This window comes from Falco punctatus (assembly GCF_963210335.1).
Source record: "Falco punctatus genome assembly, chromosome: Z".
In the NCBI taxonomy this organism is placed as follows: domain Eukaryota; kingdom Metazoa; phylum Chordata; class Aves; order Falconiformes; family Falconidae; genus Falco; species Falco punctatus.
Window position 1 is genome coordinate 48,156,080 of NC_137586.1, and position 18,779 is coordinate 48,174,858.

The window sequence follows — 18,779 nt, forward strand, 5'->3', positions numbered from 1 at the left end:
GTTCAGTAGTATTGTATCACAGCTAAAAATGTGTCTCGGAAAGTGGGAGGAGAAGCAATTGAATGAAAACCAAGCTGGTGGATGAGTATCATTATGGTTGAGATAGTGGCTATAAAGTGACCAGTGTGGAGCAAGCTCCAGCCTGTCTGCACTTAGTTAATCTGGAGTCCGGATAATGTATCCTTTACTAATAAAACTTACTCTCCCGTCTAAGCCTGCATAATCGCTTGAGTGATTTATCTGTTTATTTCCATACTGTAGTCAAGAGTTACTACCCTTTTGCCTGCCCTTTTTGTTCTTCACCACTCACATGTTTAAGGAAGAATTGCACAGGTGGAGACTACTGGAAGAAGAGGGAATTTGTTTGTAAGGCTATTAAATGATCTGAAAAATAATCCTTTAGGAGATATTTACCTCTAATTATTTCTATTAGCTTACAGCAATAGCAAGCTGCAGTTGGAAGCGTTTCCCTTGTAAGCTCTTTCAGCCCTGAATTAGCTGCTGCATAAATGACTTAACCATTGTAGTGCTCATTATAGTTGGTGACACTGCACTTGGCTTCTGAATTTTTGTACAGTGAAACAGGGAGAAAATTGAATGTAGAAAAATCAATTTTGAGAACATGGACTTAATAGTTCTTATGAAATCATCTTCTGATTTATTTTTTTAGGATGCTGAGGAGTTTCCTGATTTGGCAGCTGCTTCTGATAGGAGAAACAGGCTAGGATCTCAGAAGTCGTCTACTCTTGTCAGAAAGCAGTCTGAAGTAAGTAATCTTACAACATTATCTGAATGTTAAGAAAATAAGGAGGAAAAGACTGAAAGTTTTAAGTGGGACTAAAGGTGGAATTCTTGTGATTAGATGTAGGTGCTTATGATACGAGGCTTTGCTCTTGGCAGTCCCCTTAGACACTATGTGGACTGTGAAGAGCTGCTCACTGTATTGAGTAGATTCATACCATTCCAAAGGTGATACCTTTTTGGTCTCTGAACTGCTGGGCTACACCTTCCGACATAGACACCTCTGTTGTTTATACTCGGAGGTTAGTTGAGATTGATTGTGTCTATGTAGTTTATTTTCCTACAGGTAGTGTTCTAGTTTGATTTTGCATTTCATAAAAATAATAGTGAGACTCTTTCACTTTCTGCCTTTGCTGTTTGTTCATATAATCAAATTTCAAGGGCATCTGAACAGTGTAATGCTTTGTTCTCAAACTGTGTGAGGGTAAGAAATTGAATCTAACATCAGTTATAAATATGAGGGGGTTTTTTGGTTTTGGATTTTTTTTTACATGAGTGAAATAAATCCTAAGGATTAATTTGGAGATTTATGTTTGGGGTTCATTCCCATATTAAATAAATCACAAGGATTGGAAATATGATTGCTCTTGCAAAGCAAATAAATAATAAAGGTGAAGTTCTAAGCTTCTGTTGATTTGAAACTGGTTTTGCTGCTAGAAATTTTTGTCCTTGGTTTTGTTTCACTGTGAATATTAGTGGTTTAAAAAAAAACAAACAACCTTGTTTTCTTTGAGGCAGTAAATTGCATTGACAGGAAGAATGAACAGGAAAAGGCACAGTAATCATTCAGACCACATTTGTTACAAAGAAATTGCTATGCAGAATTGCACCTCAAATGAAAGAAACCTTTTTTGTAAATGTGAAGTGGGATATAATCTCTCAAAGCTTACGTGATCATTAAGTTGCTTATACTCCTCTGTAACAAATTTGATAATGAAGCTGCCCTGCTGTTTTTTCCTTCCAGATGAGAAAAAAAGGAAGGAAATGATTGGTCTGATTAAAGTAGTATAGCAGCCTTTCATACTTTTGGAAGGCCACAATAAGGTCTTCTCAGAGCCTTCTCTTCTCCAGGCTGAACAGCCCCAACTCTCAACCTTTCTTCATTGGAGAGGTGTTCCAGCCCCCTTGACAATTTTCATGGCTGTCCTATGGACCCCCTCAGACAGGTCCATGTCTTTCTCTCGTTGGGAACCCCAGAGCTGGATTCAGTACTCCAGGTGGGGTCTCATGAGAATGGAGTTGAGGGGGAGAATCACCTCCCTGATCTACTGGCTGCACTTCTTTTTACATAGCCCAGGAGGGAACTGGTTTTTTGGACTGTAGGCACACATGGCTGGCTCACATCCAGTTTTTCATCCATCAGCACCCCGAAGTCTTTCTCTGCAGGCTTGCTCTCGATGCACTGATCCCCCAGCCTGTACTGATATTGGGGATTGCCCTGACCCAGGTCCAGAACCTTGCACTTCACCTTGTTCAACTTGGTAATGTTAACACAGGCCCACTCCTCAAGTCTGTCAAGGTCACCCTGGGTGGCGTCCCTTCTCTGAAGCATTTCAACTTTACTACTCAGCTTGGTGTCACTCACAAACTTGTTGACGGTTGTACTCAATCCCACTGTCTATGTTCCATTTGAAATCAAAATCATCTTTACCCTTTCCCATGTGTCTTTAATTTTCTTTTCCTCCTTGTCAACCTTTGTCTCTAAACTTCAAAGTTTCATGTCCCTGATGAGCCTTGGTATGGTTTGTCTCCCGTGCTGGATGGAACTCCCAAGGTGGATGGACTGTCAGGGAAGCAAGGTTCATCTTCTATATTAGAAAGAAAGAAAACACAGGTAAATCAATTCATGTTGAAAGCAAGTTTGCAACTCAAAATGACAAAGGAAATTAGTATATTTAAATATAAGACTAAGTCCAAGCTCATCTGTGATTGTATTTGTACTTTGTTGCTCATAATTTGAGATAAGTGACAAGATCCTCTTGATTAAAAGCACTGTAATAATTGGCTAGCCTCCAGTTTATGATACAGTGTTTAGGGAAAAATTCTAGCTTTTCATTAATGTCTGCAAGCTTCAGATACCAGGAATTTTTCTTCCACCTGTATTACTTGATCATGGCATAAATCCAGTCCAACCTGATTGTCCTAAGGAGTTGGGAACATCTTAAAAGTGGTTCTGCCAGATTAAGACAAGGAGGCAAGGAGATCCACTTAGCTTGGGGCAAGGAGGAAAAATACAAAGCAGCAGTGAAGTCAGTAAGTAGTTCTGTGCTGAGTAGGTTCTAGTATAGCTCTGATGCAAGATGAGATCCTAGGCTCAGAAGGAGGTGACATTCCTTAACCCTATTGTAACAAAAGCTATAGTGAATTGATCCTCCAGGATAAGACTTCTAGAAGTACAGAATCTTAGAGTCACTTCCTTAGCATGTTCTGCTAAGTTTGCCCTTTCATAGTCTTTGCTAGATTATTTATTTGTAATTTTTGTATATTCTGAATCCTTAAATGTGGTACTAAGTGTTGGGACACTGCTTTTGCCTACTGTTCAAAGCAGACAGGTTACTGCTTATAAGGAGGTGGTACTTAAAGGTGATGACCTCTCTTGTTAATAAGGCATTGAAGATAATGATGTATATTACAATCACATATCCTGGAAGATTCACTGCTTTTAACAAAACTTTCAATTTTGGTAAGCCTTTTCTGTTTTTCAGAGGTAGGTGGCAGTCTGACCAAAGTGGGAGTTTGACATGTAGCACCTCCTTTATTAAAGACTTTATACTTTTATGCTTTATTCCGGTAGCTATTCAAATGTTTTTTGAATGGTTTGTGATTTTTTTTACTTTTCACATTGAAGTTGATCAAAATGCTTTCATTGAATCAAGTAAAAAATCAAAATTACAATGGATGAAGGCGTTAAGAGTGTATTACAAATACACCAGACAAAATAACGGTCTTTACATTCTGAAATGGAAACCATTACTGATTGGTACTGAACTTGTTCAGGAAACATCCAGGAGCAGTGGTAAGAAGAGTCAGATTCCTGTGCAACTGGATTTGGGTGGCATGCTGGCAGTCTTGGAGCAGAAGCAACAAACAGAGAAGTCAAAGCAGTCTTCTAAACCTGTGGTGTTTTCAGGTATTGGTTACAATGAAATTGCCTTTCTTTCAACTTGAACTGTTTTTAGATATTCAAACACTAAATATAGCCTGATTTTTGATTTCTAATGATTTGTGAACATGCAGGCAGAAGCACAGGTCACAACATATGAGAGCAAATGAAGGTTCTTAAAAAGAAACTGTAAAAAAATATGGTAGTCTAAATTGCTTGGGAAGACTTGGGGAAAGAAAAATCTTCAGGACAATGATTTCTAAAAGAATACCATTTGTAAATATTAGAGGTGATTGAACTTTAGCTTTGATGAGAATACTAATGTTTGTTGAAGTTTTTGCTTTGTCTTAAATATGTGTGTTGCTGTTGTGATCTGAACCTGCAGGAAGGGGCTTCACAGTAACAAAGGTTTTCTTACGGTGTTCTGATGCTAGAAATCCTAGAGCTGTAACTTCAGTGAAAAAGTTGCGTTGCCAACACAGGGTTAATCAGCCCAAGCCAAAGGATGAGTTCTGCCATATCTGATGATTGTGAAGTAACTGCTGTTAACAAAATGCTAGGGTGATGGAGAGAATCTTTCAGACCTTGTGGATGCATAACTAGGAAGCAGAAACAAATAGCTTGGTGTCTTTTTCATTGTAGGTCAAAATTTAGCCTTGGCTATATTCAGAATATTTTGCAAAAGGAAGCATGATGTTTGCTAGAATTTTGTAATGATAAAATTTCTCTCCTTATTTCAGTAACAAGTTTTAAAAAAATTATTTCAGAAAGAGAGGTAATCATGAGAGAATTAATCTCACAATGTATGATAGCTGAAGTTTTAAATAAAAAGCTCAAAATACCGAGCGTTGATGAATTTCCCCCCCCCCTTCATTAACTGAGAGAACTTTAAGATGCTTTTTAAAATTCTTTTTCTGCAATTGAGCTCTTTTCTTCATATGAGTCAGTTAAAATCGGTGCTGCAGAGGTGCTAATAACCAGTTTTGTTCCTACAAAATTATATAGTGCATGGAATGGTGAGTAGAGGGTAGAGCGCAAAAGGTATGGGTCACAATACCTATTCTCCAATACTAAATTGCCTGTGTCTGAATCTGCAGCAGAAGAAATATTATGTGTCATGTTTGTAACCTGGAAATAAAAGGCAAATGTTAACTCAGCTTTATAGCTTTTTTTAACATTCAACACACCCAATAAATTGGTGTGTACCAAAATGTAACTTTAGTTTGTGAAGTGGCATTGTGCTGACCTCTGCAACCAGAGGAGCAGAGTGAGCAAGGAGGGCAAGCAGTATGGCTGCAGACAAAAGTTACCTTATTCCACTTCATTTTGTAAATAATGTATGGATGGAACAGCACAGTAAATGAAGATGGCTTAAGACAAGCTGTCAGAAGCTTTGGGTGTTTTTTAGAGAGGAGGGGCTGCACAAAGGTTGAAGCTCATTCCACTGATACTTGCATCATCCTCTTCATTGGCTTGCTAATGTAACCTGGTTTATATTGCAGGTAACTGAAGTTTGACAAAGTGCTCTCAGGATACAGCAATTCCTACTGATTTCGACTTGAAAAAGGAGAGTAGTTTTTAGGGTGTGAGGTCATGGCTTGGAAGGTCCAGCTTCAGTGACTTGGCCAGTTGTTTAAATCTTCTGTGCTCTAAACCCGCTGAAAAATGCAAGTAAATTAGATAGTTGAGAGTCTGCTGAGACTTAGCTGTAGCTTTGCATTACTCATTGCCCATCTGAAAATTAACTTCAACTTCATTAAGCTTTAACAATTGGTAGGAGTAAGTGCTTCAGATTATTTACAGCAATTAAGTCTAAAATCTGTAATACTGCAACTCAGTATTTATCTTAACGCAGTACAGTATCTATGGAGGAGGAAGTGCCACTACCATGAAACATGGAGATTCCCGAAGGTTTACTAAGCCATGGTGGTGTTGAAGATAGCTTGGAGTGCACTGTTTTGCCAAAATTTTGAGAATTCAGGGACAGAGCTTGTGATTCTAGTTGTATAATAACAGTAGAGGACATATCAGTCTTTTGGGAGGAGTATCTTAATTTAAAAACATTGTTTAATGACATAGGATTGCCTATAAATATTTTTAATAGAAACACAACAGAAATTTAGTATGTGTACAGTAGTCCTAATCCAGTCATTAAACTTGTGTTGGATTCTTGTTTGGGTACTTGTTATAGTTGATGCAGACTTTTTCTCTTTTTTTTTTTTTTTTTTTTTTTTGGTTTTTTTTTGTTAATCTCAGTTGGTGGTGCCATACCATTGCTTTCTAAAGAACCTGCTACAGCCACAAAAAGTCACCGTTTAAACCAGGGAAAGATGCCTCATAACCCTTTGGATTCCAGCGCTCCATTGGTAAAGAAAGGGAAACAGAGAGAAGTCCCTAAAGCAAAGAGACCAACACCTCTTAAAAAGGTGCTCATATTTTTCCTTAAATAGTAGGATAGAGGCTAGTGTAACCTCAGTACTATACTGAGTCTGTTAAACTTCTGATGTGGAGATCTGCATCTCAGTGTCCGCTTGTCTAAATTGAATTGTAGCTTTCCTTGGTTTAAAAAAGGGGAGAGGAGGGTGGAGGGGAATAGGGGAGTCTTACTATTATATAGAATTTCTCCCAAAATGTATTTTCTCAGTTAAATCACTTGATAGCTGAAGAAGTACCACTACAAAAGTGTCCATGCATCATTGATACAGGGAATATCCAAAGAAGTTTACTTGGTTTGGACAAGATATGCTTATTTGCAGGGCTGGGGAGAATGGGTCAAACAGAAGTAGTATTTAATGTTTCTGTGCTCTTCCAACCAGAACTTCAGCTAATTCTGCAGCAATTAGTGTTAGATCCACCTGGCAGTTTTTCTTGTATCTTTCTTCTTTGCCCATTCATGTTGCTTCCTGTCATGTCTTCTATACGAAGGATTTTGAGATGCCACTTCATGGTCTGGAACAATTCTTATGGAGCTAGTGAAGGTAGTTTAGGGTCATTCTGTGCTGCTTAGTTGAATTTGAGAACTGTACAATATAAACAACATATAACAAAACCTGGGGGATGATTCTCATTACTGTGTCTTCTGGCTCTACTGTCTTCATGCCATCTATTTTCCAAAGTAAGTTTGAGAAGATGAAAATTGCTTTGTCTGTGAAATATCTATGTTCCGAGTATGGTATGGAGCTTATTTTTGTTCTTTGTTCGTCTTTCACAAATGCAAATGGAGAAATTTACTTTTGCAATTAGATTCTGTGATATAATTAATTAAGAATTTGGGGTAGATGCGCTGAGGTAGCAGTCACATATACAATGACTGCTTCTTAGCAGCTATGAAAGCAGAGAAAGAAGTATGTTTCAGGAAAATGATGATTGCTTTTACCTGCAGTAGCATGTTTGGATCCAGCACATGTCCTGCTCTCCTTCCTTCCATCTACCATACAGCTCAGTTATCCTTGGTAATTTATTCTTTTGCTTCAAACAGCAAATTCAGAGACAGCAGTCTGATAGACTGACACAGTATTTGTAACCAGGGAGTAAAAGGAAAGAGTAACTGTGCATGCACCACATGTGCTCTCGCTACACTTCCCCGCTCCCCCCGCCGCCCCCGGCCAATTGGCAGTCTGAAGGATAAAGAGGGAAACTTTTTCACCTACTTCTCTGTATTCAAGCAATTCATTACTTTAAATTTAGTTATGCACTTGTTGATCCCTAGTAATTATTTTCTCCACTGAAACCCTGGTAGTCAAAGAAGTAGTCCTTTTCTATGTAAATTTAGGGAATATCTTTCCTTCTTTTTATGTGCAAATTAAAAAAAAAAACCTCAAATGTTGTAAAATTTGGATGATAGTGTCAAACTTCTTTATGAATGGTCTATATGTAACCACTTGGTAAGAGAAGGTGCTTTGTTATCGGTAACATTTAATTTATTTGAGTTTTATATGTTCTTTTTTATTTTAGATTATTCTGAAAGAAAGAGAGCAACGAAAACAGCAGCACCTGTTAGAACAGACAGCAGTACCGAAAGATGGAGATAATATTTGTAAGTCTGCAGAAAATGTTGCTGAGGATAAAACGCTTCTACAGGATAGTCAAGCAGGTATCTTTCAGGAGAAGGCTATAATACCATATGTAGATAAGAGATTTGAGAGGAAGCATGCTTAGTACTTTCAAAAATGTGTAGCAAATACTGCCAAATAAAAACTATAACTTCAGAATTTGCCAGAATTCATCTTGGGCTTATGTAGAGTTTGAAGTGTGCCAAAGCTGACAGCCAATGTACTTGAGTAATTGGGATTCTGATTACTGTTCCACACTTCTATGCCTGTTGGATTATGTGTTGTAATGAAAGTGTTTGCATCTCTCTGGCAGTCTGTTTAAAAAGAGGTATAATAATAAAAACTAAGAGAGAAACAAACATATGACCTGTTCCCCTGCTACCGCAGACTGATAGAGTACTGAAGTAATGACTGTTCAAGAGGTACTCAACAAGTTAGTCTTGTCATGGTGCTTTTTGTTCTGTCTTTTCATTGAAGTATCTTCATTTACATTGATAGCAGTTCCTGTAACGCAAGTTGCTGAAGTGCTTCTGGAGAGCACCGGGATCAAGGATTCCACAGAAGGTTCTATGACTTCAAAGCAGCTAACTTCCCGTCTTCCAAAAATCCATAGTAGGAATTTTAGAGAGTAAGTATTGGTTGTATTGATGTCTGGTTTTCCACAGTGTGACTGATACGGCATTTTTCAAACAAGATACTTCAGTTGCATTCTGTGGAACACTACTTGGAGGTTTGTCTGAAGGTTCTAAATACCTTTTTTCCCTGTTTTTTTGGAAGCTGACACACAAAGAAATTATGTCCAGAGAAATAGTCTATACATTGTTGTAATTCTCACTTCAAAACACATGTTTCTTGAAAGAAAAAAAGATCAGAAATTCATTAGAGGCTAAGGAAGGAAAAGGAACTGCTGTTAAAGTATCTTATTTTAAATAAATGGGAGTGCCAGCTTACTACCAGAGTAGTCCATCTTACTTATTTTTAGCCTGTACTTTGGTTTTCTGCTGCCAAACCAAATGGCAAAAATGTAAAGACTATGACTAGCTAGATGACATTTTCATGTTGTAGCTAAGCAAAGAAATAAAGGGAAGATTTATGGGTTACTATGTAGAAATACTTTTAGGTTTTTTAAACAAGCATGTATACGTGTTTCCCTGTAGAAGAAGAAATAATCATTACTATATGTGAAGAGATCACAGATCCAGTGACAGATTATAACAGTTGCTTTAGGTAAGCAGTGTTTTAACTTGTAGTTTTCCTCCCATAAAGGCACCGCTGGCCTTTTTGCAGTTCAGGTTATAGTAATAGCTGATATTGATACAGCTGTTCTTTATCTCCCTGATGCCGTGTGTTAGCTCTAATTTAACTTTTAGTTGCTTTAAAAATCAAGTAATTGGTGTCTTTGCCACACTGTTTTACTGAAAACACAGTTTGGGTTGAACTTGTACAGGGAAAGTCGGTCCTACCTATTACATACAGGGTGTAGAGCATTCAGCAAAGCTTAGAATATTTTGTTTTTACACAAATTTTTCAGTTTCCTAGTTTTCACAACACAAATCTTCAGTGTTTTAGTAGACTTGTTTTTGAGACTTAGTGAAACGGAATCAAAATAGTAAATAAACTCTTGTACCTTAACATTTTGAGATAATTGTATCTTTTAAGATCCAGGATAGGTCTTACCATATCATATTTGCCACTTGACATCTTTCTGTTGACTGCACAATTGAGATATCTTTAGTTTTCTCTGTAGAGTCATCTTTACCGAATGATTTTTTGTGTAAAAGATGGGCAGAAGAAAATAATTTGGAACCCTGATCTTTCCCAGGGAATACTAGAAGGGTGAAGTACATCTGGGTTTGTCTTTATGAACACCATAAGGCTGTAGTCTGATAAGTGAAATAGGATGACAGACAAAAAATACGAACCTGAGGAGGAGGAGGAATTTGATCCAGGTTTCCATCTTTGTTATAAGTAGCCTTGTATTTATAGAAATAAGTAAGAATGTTATACTTTGGTTGCTGTACTTGGATTTAATGAGGTCAGAATTAATGCTTTCAGAAAAATGCTTCACTATAAAAATGTGTATGTATATGTTTATTGGTATAGGTTTAGTGTACATGTGTGTATGTATTTTTAGTAAAGTTTGGTAGGGGAGCCAGACACCACAAGTAAAAAAATCTTCTGTAAGTTCTCAGCCACTGAAAAAAGTAAGTTTTTGTTTTTATGTATATATCAAGTGTGTTTGGCGTGGAAACAGAAAAAATTATAAGGACATAGAATAGAAGGTAAACTATTTATATTTTACATATTATGTATTTATGTTACAGTTTTAATTTTAGGGGGTTTAACATTTAATTGATTCTTTCTTCCAGTTACTGCAGCCAGGTACTTAGTAAAGAAGTTGACAGTTGTGTGACAGATCTCTTAAAAGAACTGGTTCGTTTCCAAGATCGCTTGTATCAGAAAGACCCAGTAAAGGCCAAGATAAAACGCAGGCTTGTTATGGGTCTTAGAGAAGTTCTGAAACATCTGAAGCTGAAAAAACTGAAGTGTGTCATCATCTCTCCTAACTGCGAAAAGATTCAGTCAAAGGGTAAATAAGTTTAAAAAAAAATAATAATGTTCGTTAAATAAAAGAAATGCAAAAAAGCAGACTCGATATGCTGGCAGGAGTTATTATTGGAGGAACTTATTTGAATAGCCTTTGAAATCCAGTCATACAAAGATGCCTGTTTTCTTCAGGCTGTTGGCTGCTGTGCAGCTGAAGGGTGAGCTGAGTCAAGCTGTCTGGGGTGGGGGAGGTTACCTGACACCAGGATCCATTTAGGTATTGATGTGCAGTGCAGTTGCACAGCAGGTTGCACTGGCACAGCTGGGAAGGCAGAGGTTGCCGATGCCTGCTGTGCCACCACAAGAGGTCCTGCTGTCAGTCTCTTTTAGGCCACCGATTGGCTGTAAGTTGTCAGTGACCGTTTGGTTAGCGTTTGTTGCAATTATTATCATTACTTTCTATTAACTTTCAAATAATTTCTTAGCAGCTGGGCATTTTTTTAATACCAGATTAGACTATACTATACATACAACAAAATGCAGAACAGTAGCAGTCCAAGGATACTGCTAATTAAGAACTGAGAAAAACAAGAAGACAAACTGTCATTTAGAAATTGAGATCTGATGCTGTTACTGAGATCCATGTATTTTTTCCTAGAGGCTCTCGTAATTTCAAAATGCATCCATAATCTTGGGGTATTTTTGCTGTCTTTTGTCAGTACTGTCCAGTAGTTACATTCAGGTTGAATAGTGTCATTCTTTGCTAATTCTACTGTCTGTTCTAGGTGGGTTGGATGAGACTCTACACAACATTATCGACTGTGCCTGTGAACAGAATATCCCATTTGTTTTTGCCCTTAATCGCAAGGCTCTAGGCCGCTGTGTGAACAAAGCAGTGCCTGTGAGTGTGGTGGGGATTTTTAGCTATGATGGGGCTCAGGTAAGCTGAAATGTGTAGGTTCGTGGTTTTGTTTATTTTTTACCTGTAACGGGAGAAGAAATACTCTAAGGTTTTGTTTGTTTTGCTTTTGTACACTTAGGCTCTTTATCCCAGGTCAGTGGCTTACATGAAAAATTCTTTTTGTTTTGGAACTATAGCCACTTAACACTGTTCAAAACAAGTAGTTTGGCCATCTCTTCCTGACATCCTCTTCATCTAGATCTCTTTCCAGTCCGTTGTTTTTTTTCTAGAGGATTGGTGTTTTTGTAAATGCTTATAAATGGCTTGTTTTTCATGTCTTTATGTGGTACTTAGCTGCTTAGCTTTTATATGTGAACGTATGTTTCTAATAAGGAATATTCATTACAGTTTGTCATAGAAATGTGAGAAGTTACTATATGATTTAAGCTCTACAAATATTGTTTATTTCCACAGGACCATTTTCATAGAATGGTACAATTGACAACAGAGGCCAGGAAAGCCTACAAAGATATGATAGCAGCTTTAGAGAAAGAAGCTGAAGGAGGACTAAAAGAAACCCAACCCAGCATCTCAGCCACAGAATATGAAAAAAATAGTTTATCAGAAATGGGTAAAACATCTTTCAAGGACTCTGATGAGGATGTACCTAATTATAGTGAGTATTTACCGACTTGTTTCTTCATTCAAAGGGCTCTTTGAGTTCTACAATTTGCAGTGGAACAAATGACACCTGACACTTACGTGGTTAGTAGAGGGGGAAATTCTGCTTTTCTGTGGTGTACCCCCTCTCCAAATTTTATAAACCTGAGGTCAACTCTTGCTGAGAAAGTCTTAGAGAAAATTCTTCTCTGAAATCCACCGATGGCAAGCAGTACTCATTGCTTTGTCAGAGGAGGTTTAACAGAGGCTCCTTATTATTTATGTTTGTTAAAAAATTATGAAGTGTTTTTCTACAAGTGCATACTCTGTAACTCTGTGGTGGACTTCAGTTTCGTATTGAAGCCTGTTGGAGATGCAGCTTTCTGTCCATAAGTGTTCATGTTTTATAAAGGCCTCCCACTTCTTAAAATACTTTTCTCCAGCTCTGCTCATATAGTTACCAGCCAATAACAGTAATCAAGATACTAGGCAACTTAAAAGTGCTTTGAAAGTTTTGAGAAGTTCCAAGCCTTTTTTAAAGTTGGATCCACCTTCAGAGTTACTCTTGCTTGAGTAGGGGGCTGGGTGCAAGGACCTTAATGGATTACATCACTCCAAAGTATTCTTTCTTGTGTCATCTGATGTCGTGTGGTATACATGCTAACAAGCCCATTTGCTAATTTACCTCAGCACTTTGAGGAGGAAGGAGAGAATCAGTGTGACTTTTCACTTGAAGTTTTCCTCAAGTATTATACAGTAACCTCTTTGTTATTTTGTTTTTGTTTTTTTGTTTGTTTGTTTTTATTTTATTCCAATATTCCCTAGTTAAAATCTGGAAGAGAAAACTTGAAGAAGAGTATAACCCATATGCACTGGAACTGGAAGAGAGTGCAACTACTGACGTGATAGTGAATTCAGAAGAGCATCAGTAAATCCAGATCCAATCTGATTGGGCATTTCATTATTTCTTTTTTCCAGATCTTTAGGAATAGGATAGTAAAGTAAATTTAAGGTTTTAAATTTAAGAAGTATCTGAACTCAGCCAAGTAAACTGCTCTGAATCACTTTAAGCAAAATGCACACTGGAGCACAGGAGGCACGGGCTAATGCTTTTACTTTCTATGTATTTGGATGTACTATAGCAGATGAGAACAACAAATTGTCTTAGCCATGAACCATTTGAACTGACTTTGTTTAGTGGTCAAAAAACCCCACAAACTTCAGTGGTTTTATGGACTAGCGTTGATTTGTTAGTGATACAGTATACCAAAAGAACTTGCTAGAAAGATGGTTCTATTTGCAAAAAGATACCATGAGCCAAAAGATTGGGGCTTGGTTATTTTTTTTTTCAAACTCTTTTTTAAAGAACTTCACATGGTTTTTGATTGTGGGTTTGGTTTTGTTTTTTTTCTTCTGAATAAACCTGCTCAGATGGGCAGGCTGGCATCAGTGTCACTTTCTTTTGGGCAGGCAGCTTGATTGAAACTAATTAAGGAAGGCCGTGATGACATAGTTCCCAGTTAGCTCTTCTGTGTAGTATTCTGTTCTTCTGGGATCATACAGCAGGTGTAAAGCAGAGAGCATGGACTACAAACATCTGAAATTCCTGAAGTGAAAATGCTCTGTTTATGGGATTTCTAACATTGATTAAGTGTACAGGGATGATGTTTCTGCTGCTACTGAGACTAGTTTATTGTAGGTCCTGCTTTGAAGGTAGAGGGTACGAAGGACAGCAAATGCACCAGCCTGCTATCCTGTCTGTACCTTTTCCATGCTGACAGGCTCTTCATTCCTTCAGTTTGGGGTTGTGTCAGTATATATATAAATGAAAGAGGTTTTGATCAATCTCAGTTTGTTTTTAAGGTAGAGAAAATTTTTACCTTACAGGAAATAAAATTTTAAAAACAAAATGTGCACATAATGGTGGTGGAGCACCTTAGTGGGAATGTCCTATATAAATACCATTGTTTACAAGTTGCAGACCCAAGAGGACAAATGCAAAGAAAGTCATTGGAGTATGCACATGTAACTAATGTCAGCTGTTCTGAAAGGTGATATAGATGCCATGTGCTGCTGCCAGCATCTCTGAAGTGTGCCTGTAAGTGCTTCACCATATTGAACGTTTATAGTGCAATATTTTGGAAAGTAGCTGCCTTGTGAAGTTACACATGATATAAAAACTTTAAATAATTCTAAACTTCAAACAATTTTGTAGAATGTAAATTGTATAAAATCTGTTAACAATATATTGATACTATAAAGTATGGTTGTGACTTAAACTCTTCTGGTGGGCATTTAATAATACTTGAAATGTCAGTTTTGAGGAAGAACATTGCTAAGGAAAGCCAGCCTTAAGATGAAATGCACAGTTGGTCACTAGTTATGTGATCCTTTTGTATTAGTTTCTTCTAATCTTAAATGGAAATTGAGGGTGACAGATCCCAGTGATGAAATATGGTTTTCGATAGCCCAGTAATCCTTGATCCAGAGGTAAGTTGTGATTTATTGCTTGTGTCTGCACTACTTTGCTACACATCCAAAACTCTCTGAACCTAGTCACTGCATGGAATGGCAACCAGTCAGTGAAGACCATATTAACTGCTTTTTTTTTTTACCATATTTTCTATTTTGTATTACTGTAGAAGAGCATGAAAAGTTCCTTTAGAAACATTGCAGATTGTTCAGAATCTTAGGGAGTTATTTCTTGTTCTTAGCATGTAGCAAAGTAGTTTACTATAAGGGGTCACAGTTGTGTTCACCAATTCTGTTACACAGATGTTCTTTCACAAAGTTGAGCTCAACAAAAATCTGCCAGTCTTTTTTTTAGTACTTGGAGTACTTTGCTGCAGATATAAGGCAAAACTCAGGCTATTCTTATCTAAAACTCTGACCGTAATGCAATATTTTATGATTGCCAATGTGAAAAATGGAGAAAATTATTTGTGTACAAGAATTTTCACCCTGCATGTGTGACCACAAGGTAGTCTGGTATTGGGGGGGGGGATGGGGGGACGGGGGGGAAGTCATTCAGGAAGGTTGTAGAGTGAGGAGAATGCTTTCTTCAATGTGGGAAACAAATTAATTTAAATCTTACCAGTTAAGGGATAACCTAGGATAAGTACAAATCTTTCCGCTTTCAGTTGTCCCCATGGACCCAAGGTGTAATCTTAGGTGGCTTCTTACTTGCTTCCTGATTGTTGAAAACCATTCAGAAGGCAAAACAGAAAACTTGAATTATGCCTCAGACTTTTGTTTATTAGATGCAGCAGGACAAAACTCTGAACAGCACTGCAGTAAAACAATTTTACTGTGGATTGAGTAGGTCCTCACATTTTCAATCTGCAGTTCGCTAGGAATAGTCTTACACTTCATTCAACACAATTCTTTTAAAGCTACCACAGTTATCTCAAAACATAGATTAATAATTTTCAAAAACTAGAGTCTGCTTTAACTTGGGTGCTTTGTAATCTATATTTCAAGCATCAGTCAGAAGTTCTTTATTTGATACAGAAACTCTATCGCCAAAGGAAATGTGTTTGAACAAATGAACTTGCTGACACCAGAAAGGAATGCTTTTCAAAACACTGGGAACAGAGTGTAAGGGTAAACATATTAAAAGAAAATAAATAGAGAAGTTCAAGTGCCTTTAAATAAACATGATCCACATCTTATTATTAATCTCTAAATCTTATGTCAAGATCCTCAAGCCCAAAATTAACTGGCTTGCTTAATGAACTTGAAACAGAAGCCATACGTCATACCGTATTGTTTGAGCAGCACAAATCTTATTGAGACAGCTTTTGTGTTTTCATTAAGCTGAAATAACTGGCATCAGGAAACCAGAGACAGTTTACAGTATGGGATGGGTCACCTTTCTTGTAGCATGTTACTTAGTTGTTCTTTGGTGCAGTAAGAATATCCTCTTCTACCTGAGGCTTCAGGTGATTCTCCTGAATATTGATTTTATTGCCAGCACTAGCACTCACAAATACCCCTTTGAATGCTGTGATATTAAGAGTACTGGGTACAGTTTAACTTGCATATGTTTCTCCTAGCCTGTTCATTCCTTTGTCCGTTAGAGGCCGTTTATCTTGTTGCAGCTCTCCTGAAGAAGAAGACAGTTCAGAATGATGTGTTAATACTGCTTTAAAAATTAAAATGGAGTTTAAAGGTTGCCTATACTAATGTTCCATATGCAAAAAACATGTGTTGTATCCAAAACTTATTCAAAGTAATCTTTGTTCTAACTCTTAGTAGAAAAATGTTAAAAGTAGGGACTGGGGTTTATTTAAGGAAGGCCAGCTTTGGTGGACAGTAGGCTCTGCAGTCCGGTTGGACGTGATGAAATTAAGTATACATTCAGTATACACAGACTTACTGTGTTGGGCAGGATGAAGGAGCGAGATGACATAACCGTAATACATGTCATAGATTGAGCAGATTTTACAGCAGAGAGGGTCAAGAATGATGATGGGACAGGAGCGCTAATCACTTCGTTATATAAATATATCTGGTTGCAGAAGCCTCGTAGGCTATTTGTAAAACTGGGACTGTAGTACATCCAGTAGAATAGCACTGTAGGACATAATATTTTTCCAAAAATTCTTACCCACGTTTCCCTCCAGTTTTGCATCATCTTGTCATGTTCATTAATGGCATTTCTCCAGGTATCAAATTCTTTGGTCCATCCATCCTGACCAGCACTACCTGAGAATTGTACAAGGGGTGATTACAGAACTACATAATGAAGTAAATTGGTTATCTGTTCAGTTACAGTACTTCCTGTGTAGCATTGGGTTAGAAGGAACTAAAGCCACCGTCTTGTCCTTCATTTTGCTCTACGTCCTCTCATGTTACTTGGAAATAAGTTCTATTCAAATGGTCATGTTTCTTCCCCTCTGCAGCAGACTTTATAGCCTCCAGATAAACAGATGCAGCGCCTTTACCTGTGATTCAAGATCTAGAAAGTACAACTTACAAGTTAAGAGTTCAACCCGCCTATGAAGTACAGGAATGCTCCAGTTAGATCATACCAAGTCTGGGGAGAAGAATGATGAGATACAACTGACTATGTCCCATTTGTAATTTCCCCATTTCTCTGTAATGTTACATAGTTAATGGTTCCTCATTCCATTGAGAACTTAAGAAGGGGCTATACATCTTCATAGAATTCTAGTTCTGTCTGCATGAAAAACTGGCAGAATGTAACACTGGTGGTAACATCCACCACTGTAATATTTTCTCTATCTTCAGGACACTAGCAACAGTGTGTAATGCTCTTGGAGTAGTGAATGCTTCCTCTTACACATTTACAGTAGGTTCATTGAGATGCTCTTCATTCTGCATCTGAGACAGAATTCAAAGTAACTGGCTATGGCAAGACAACTTGTGTAACTACTACTGATTTTCTCTGACACTGACAGGAGAAGGGTTGAGCTGTTCCTGACAAATTCATGTTTGTTACTAACCAGCTAATTAATATTTCCTTCACCCTGCCAAGAAAATGCATACTGTTATCATCTTTCTTTTTACTGCTGTCTTGTTAAAGACTATTAAGACCTTCTCCAGGCCAGGATAAATTCTCAAAAGCTAGTTGCAGATGATGCTCACAATGCATTGGTCAGCTGGGGCTACCTGAAGATCTTGCACAGCTGCTGAAACTGGCTAACTGACCTCCTGCCCAGTTAGGGTGGGAACTGTTCCTGCCCAACTACAGGTGGTCTGCAAATCATCTGATTTAAAAAAATCCTGGGTGGTGAGTGTTTCTCTTTACCATCACACTTCCTTGGCATTGAAGAATTTTTCTACATTACCCTGCAGAGTTCTGGCAGAGTACCTGTTTTTACATCTTTAGTACTCTTCTGACTTCCAACGTGTCTCCATTAGTTTAGCAGTTTTGCTTTCATTTCTAAGACCATAACTGCTGATTTGAAGATTAGTCCTTTTGGGAGGAGATGGAGAAAGGAATTTTTGTGGCTCTAAAACCTTTTACCTTTCCATAAACAACTGAAGTGGATACCCATTCAATAAGCAAGAGTTACCATTCTTCAGATATGCACATGTTTTACGGGTGAAAACCACAGAGCTGTACTGATTGTCAGAGTCAGGCCAGACACAGCATACATTCAAAACCAGCCTACCTTTATCTTCCACTGTGATGAGCACTTCCGATGTTGTGTTCCCAGCTTTTGAGATTAATGAACATTTATATTCTGTATCTTCTGATACTGAATCTTTCACCCAACTCAGAATATGCACTCTGCCAGCAAACAGCATATGAGATTGCTCAGTGATGCATGCCTTCATCTTCTGTCCATTCTTCTTCCAGACAAAGTAGGAGCCACCCGGACCTGTAGATACATCAGTCAGCTTATTTTCTAAGAAAATACAAAATGAGTCTTTGACAAGAAAACAAAAGCCTAAGACCTCAAGATTAGGCTCAAAAGCCTAAGTGGTTGATTGTAATGTTTCTTAGGTTTCTTCAGCTGAAATTCCAGAAACCTGGGGTGAAAGAGGACCTAGCACTGGTAATTGAGGTTCAAGCCAAAGTTGTAAACTAGTTTATACATGTAAAGGAATTCTGTCTTTATTCTCACAAGGGGGAATTTACCCCACAAACATGACACAGCTGATGCTGAACACCAGCACTCTCCCCATGTGATTTCCTGTAGAGCTAGGCCACACTGCCTGCTGCTGAGCAAGCTAGCTTCTGGTA

At 37.8% G+C, this 18,779-nt stretch overlaps 2 protein-coding genes across 20 annotated transcripts in view; one reads left to right on the plus strand and one right to left on the minus strand.

The window, feature by feature from the left end:
- Positions 1-13,502, plus strand: part of SECISBP2 (SECIS binding protein 2) — a 28,013-nt gene extending 14,511 nt beyond the window's left edge. For 15 of the 19 annotated variants that reach the window (XM_080373017.1, XM_080373019.1, XM_080373009.1 and 12 more), the window contains 10 exons: positions 671-766; positions 2,516-2,635; positions 3,799-3,931; positions 6,161-6,330; positions 7,859-7,997; positions 8,455-8,584; positions 10,326-10,546; positions 11,289-11,443; positions 11,879-12,080; positions 12,890-13,502. In XM_080373017.1, coding sequence (XP_080229143.1) covers positions 671-766; positions 2,516-2,635; positions 3,799-3,931; positions 6,161-6,330; positions 7,859-7,997; positions 8,455-8,584; positions 10,326-10,546; positions 11,289-11,443; positions 11,879-12,080; positions 12,890-12,996 — 1,473 coding nt within the window. In that variant the 3' untranslated portion in view covers positions 12,997-13,502. The remainder of the gene's footprint in view (positions 1-670; positions 767-2,515; positions 2,636-3,798; positions 3,932-6,160; positions 6,331-7,858; positions 7,998-8,454; positions 8,585-10,325; positions 10,547-11,288; positions 11,444-11,878; positions 12,081-12,889) is intronic. The other 4 variants (XM_080373023.1, XM_080373024.1, XM_080373025.1 and 1 more) reach the window with 4 other exon arrangements.
- SEMA4D (semaphorin 4D) overlaps positions 13,401-18,779 on the minus strand; it is a 112,286-nt gene continuing 106,907 nt past the window's right edge. Inside the window, exons 18-19 of the mRNA XM_080373034.1 lie at positions 18,205-18,414; positions 13,401-16,771 (exon numbers count right to left, since the gene is read on the minus strand). Coding sequence (XP_080229160.1) covers positions 16,353-16,771; positions 18,205-18,414 — 629 coding nt within the window. The 3' untranslated portion in view covers positions 13,401-16,352. The remainder of the gene's footprint in view (positions 16,772-18,204; positions 18,415-18,779) is intronic.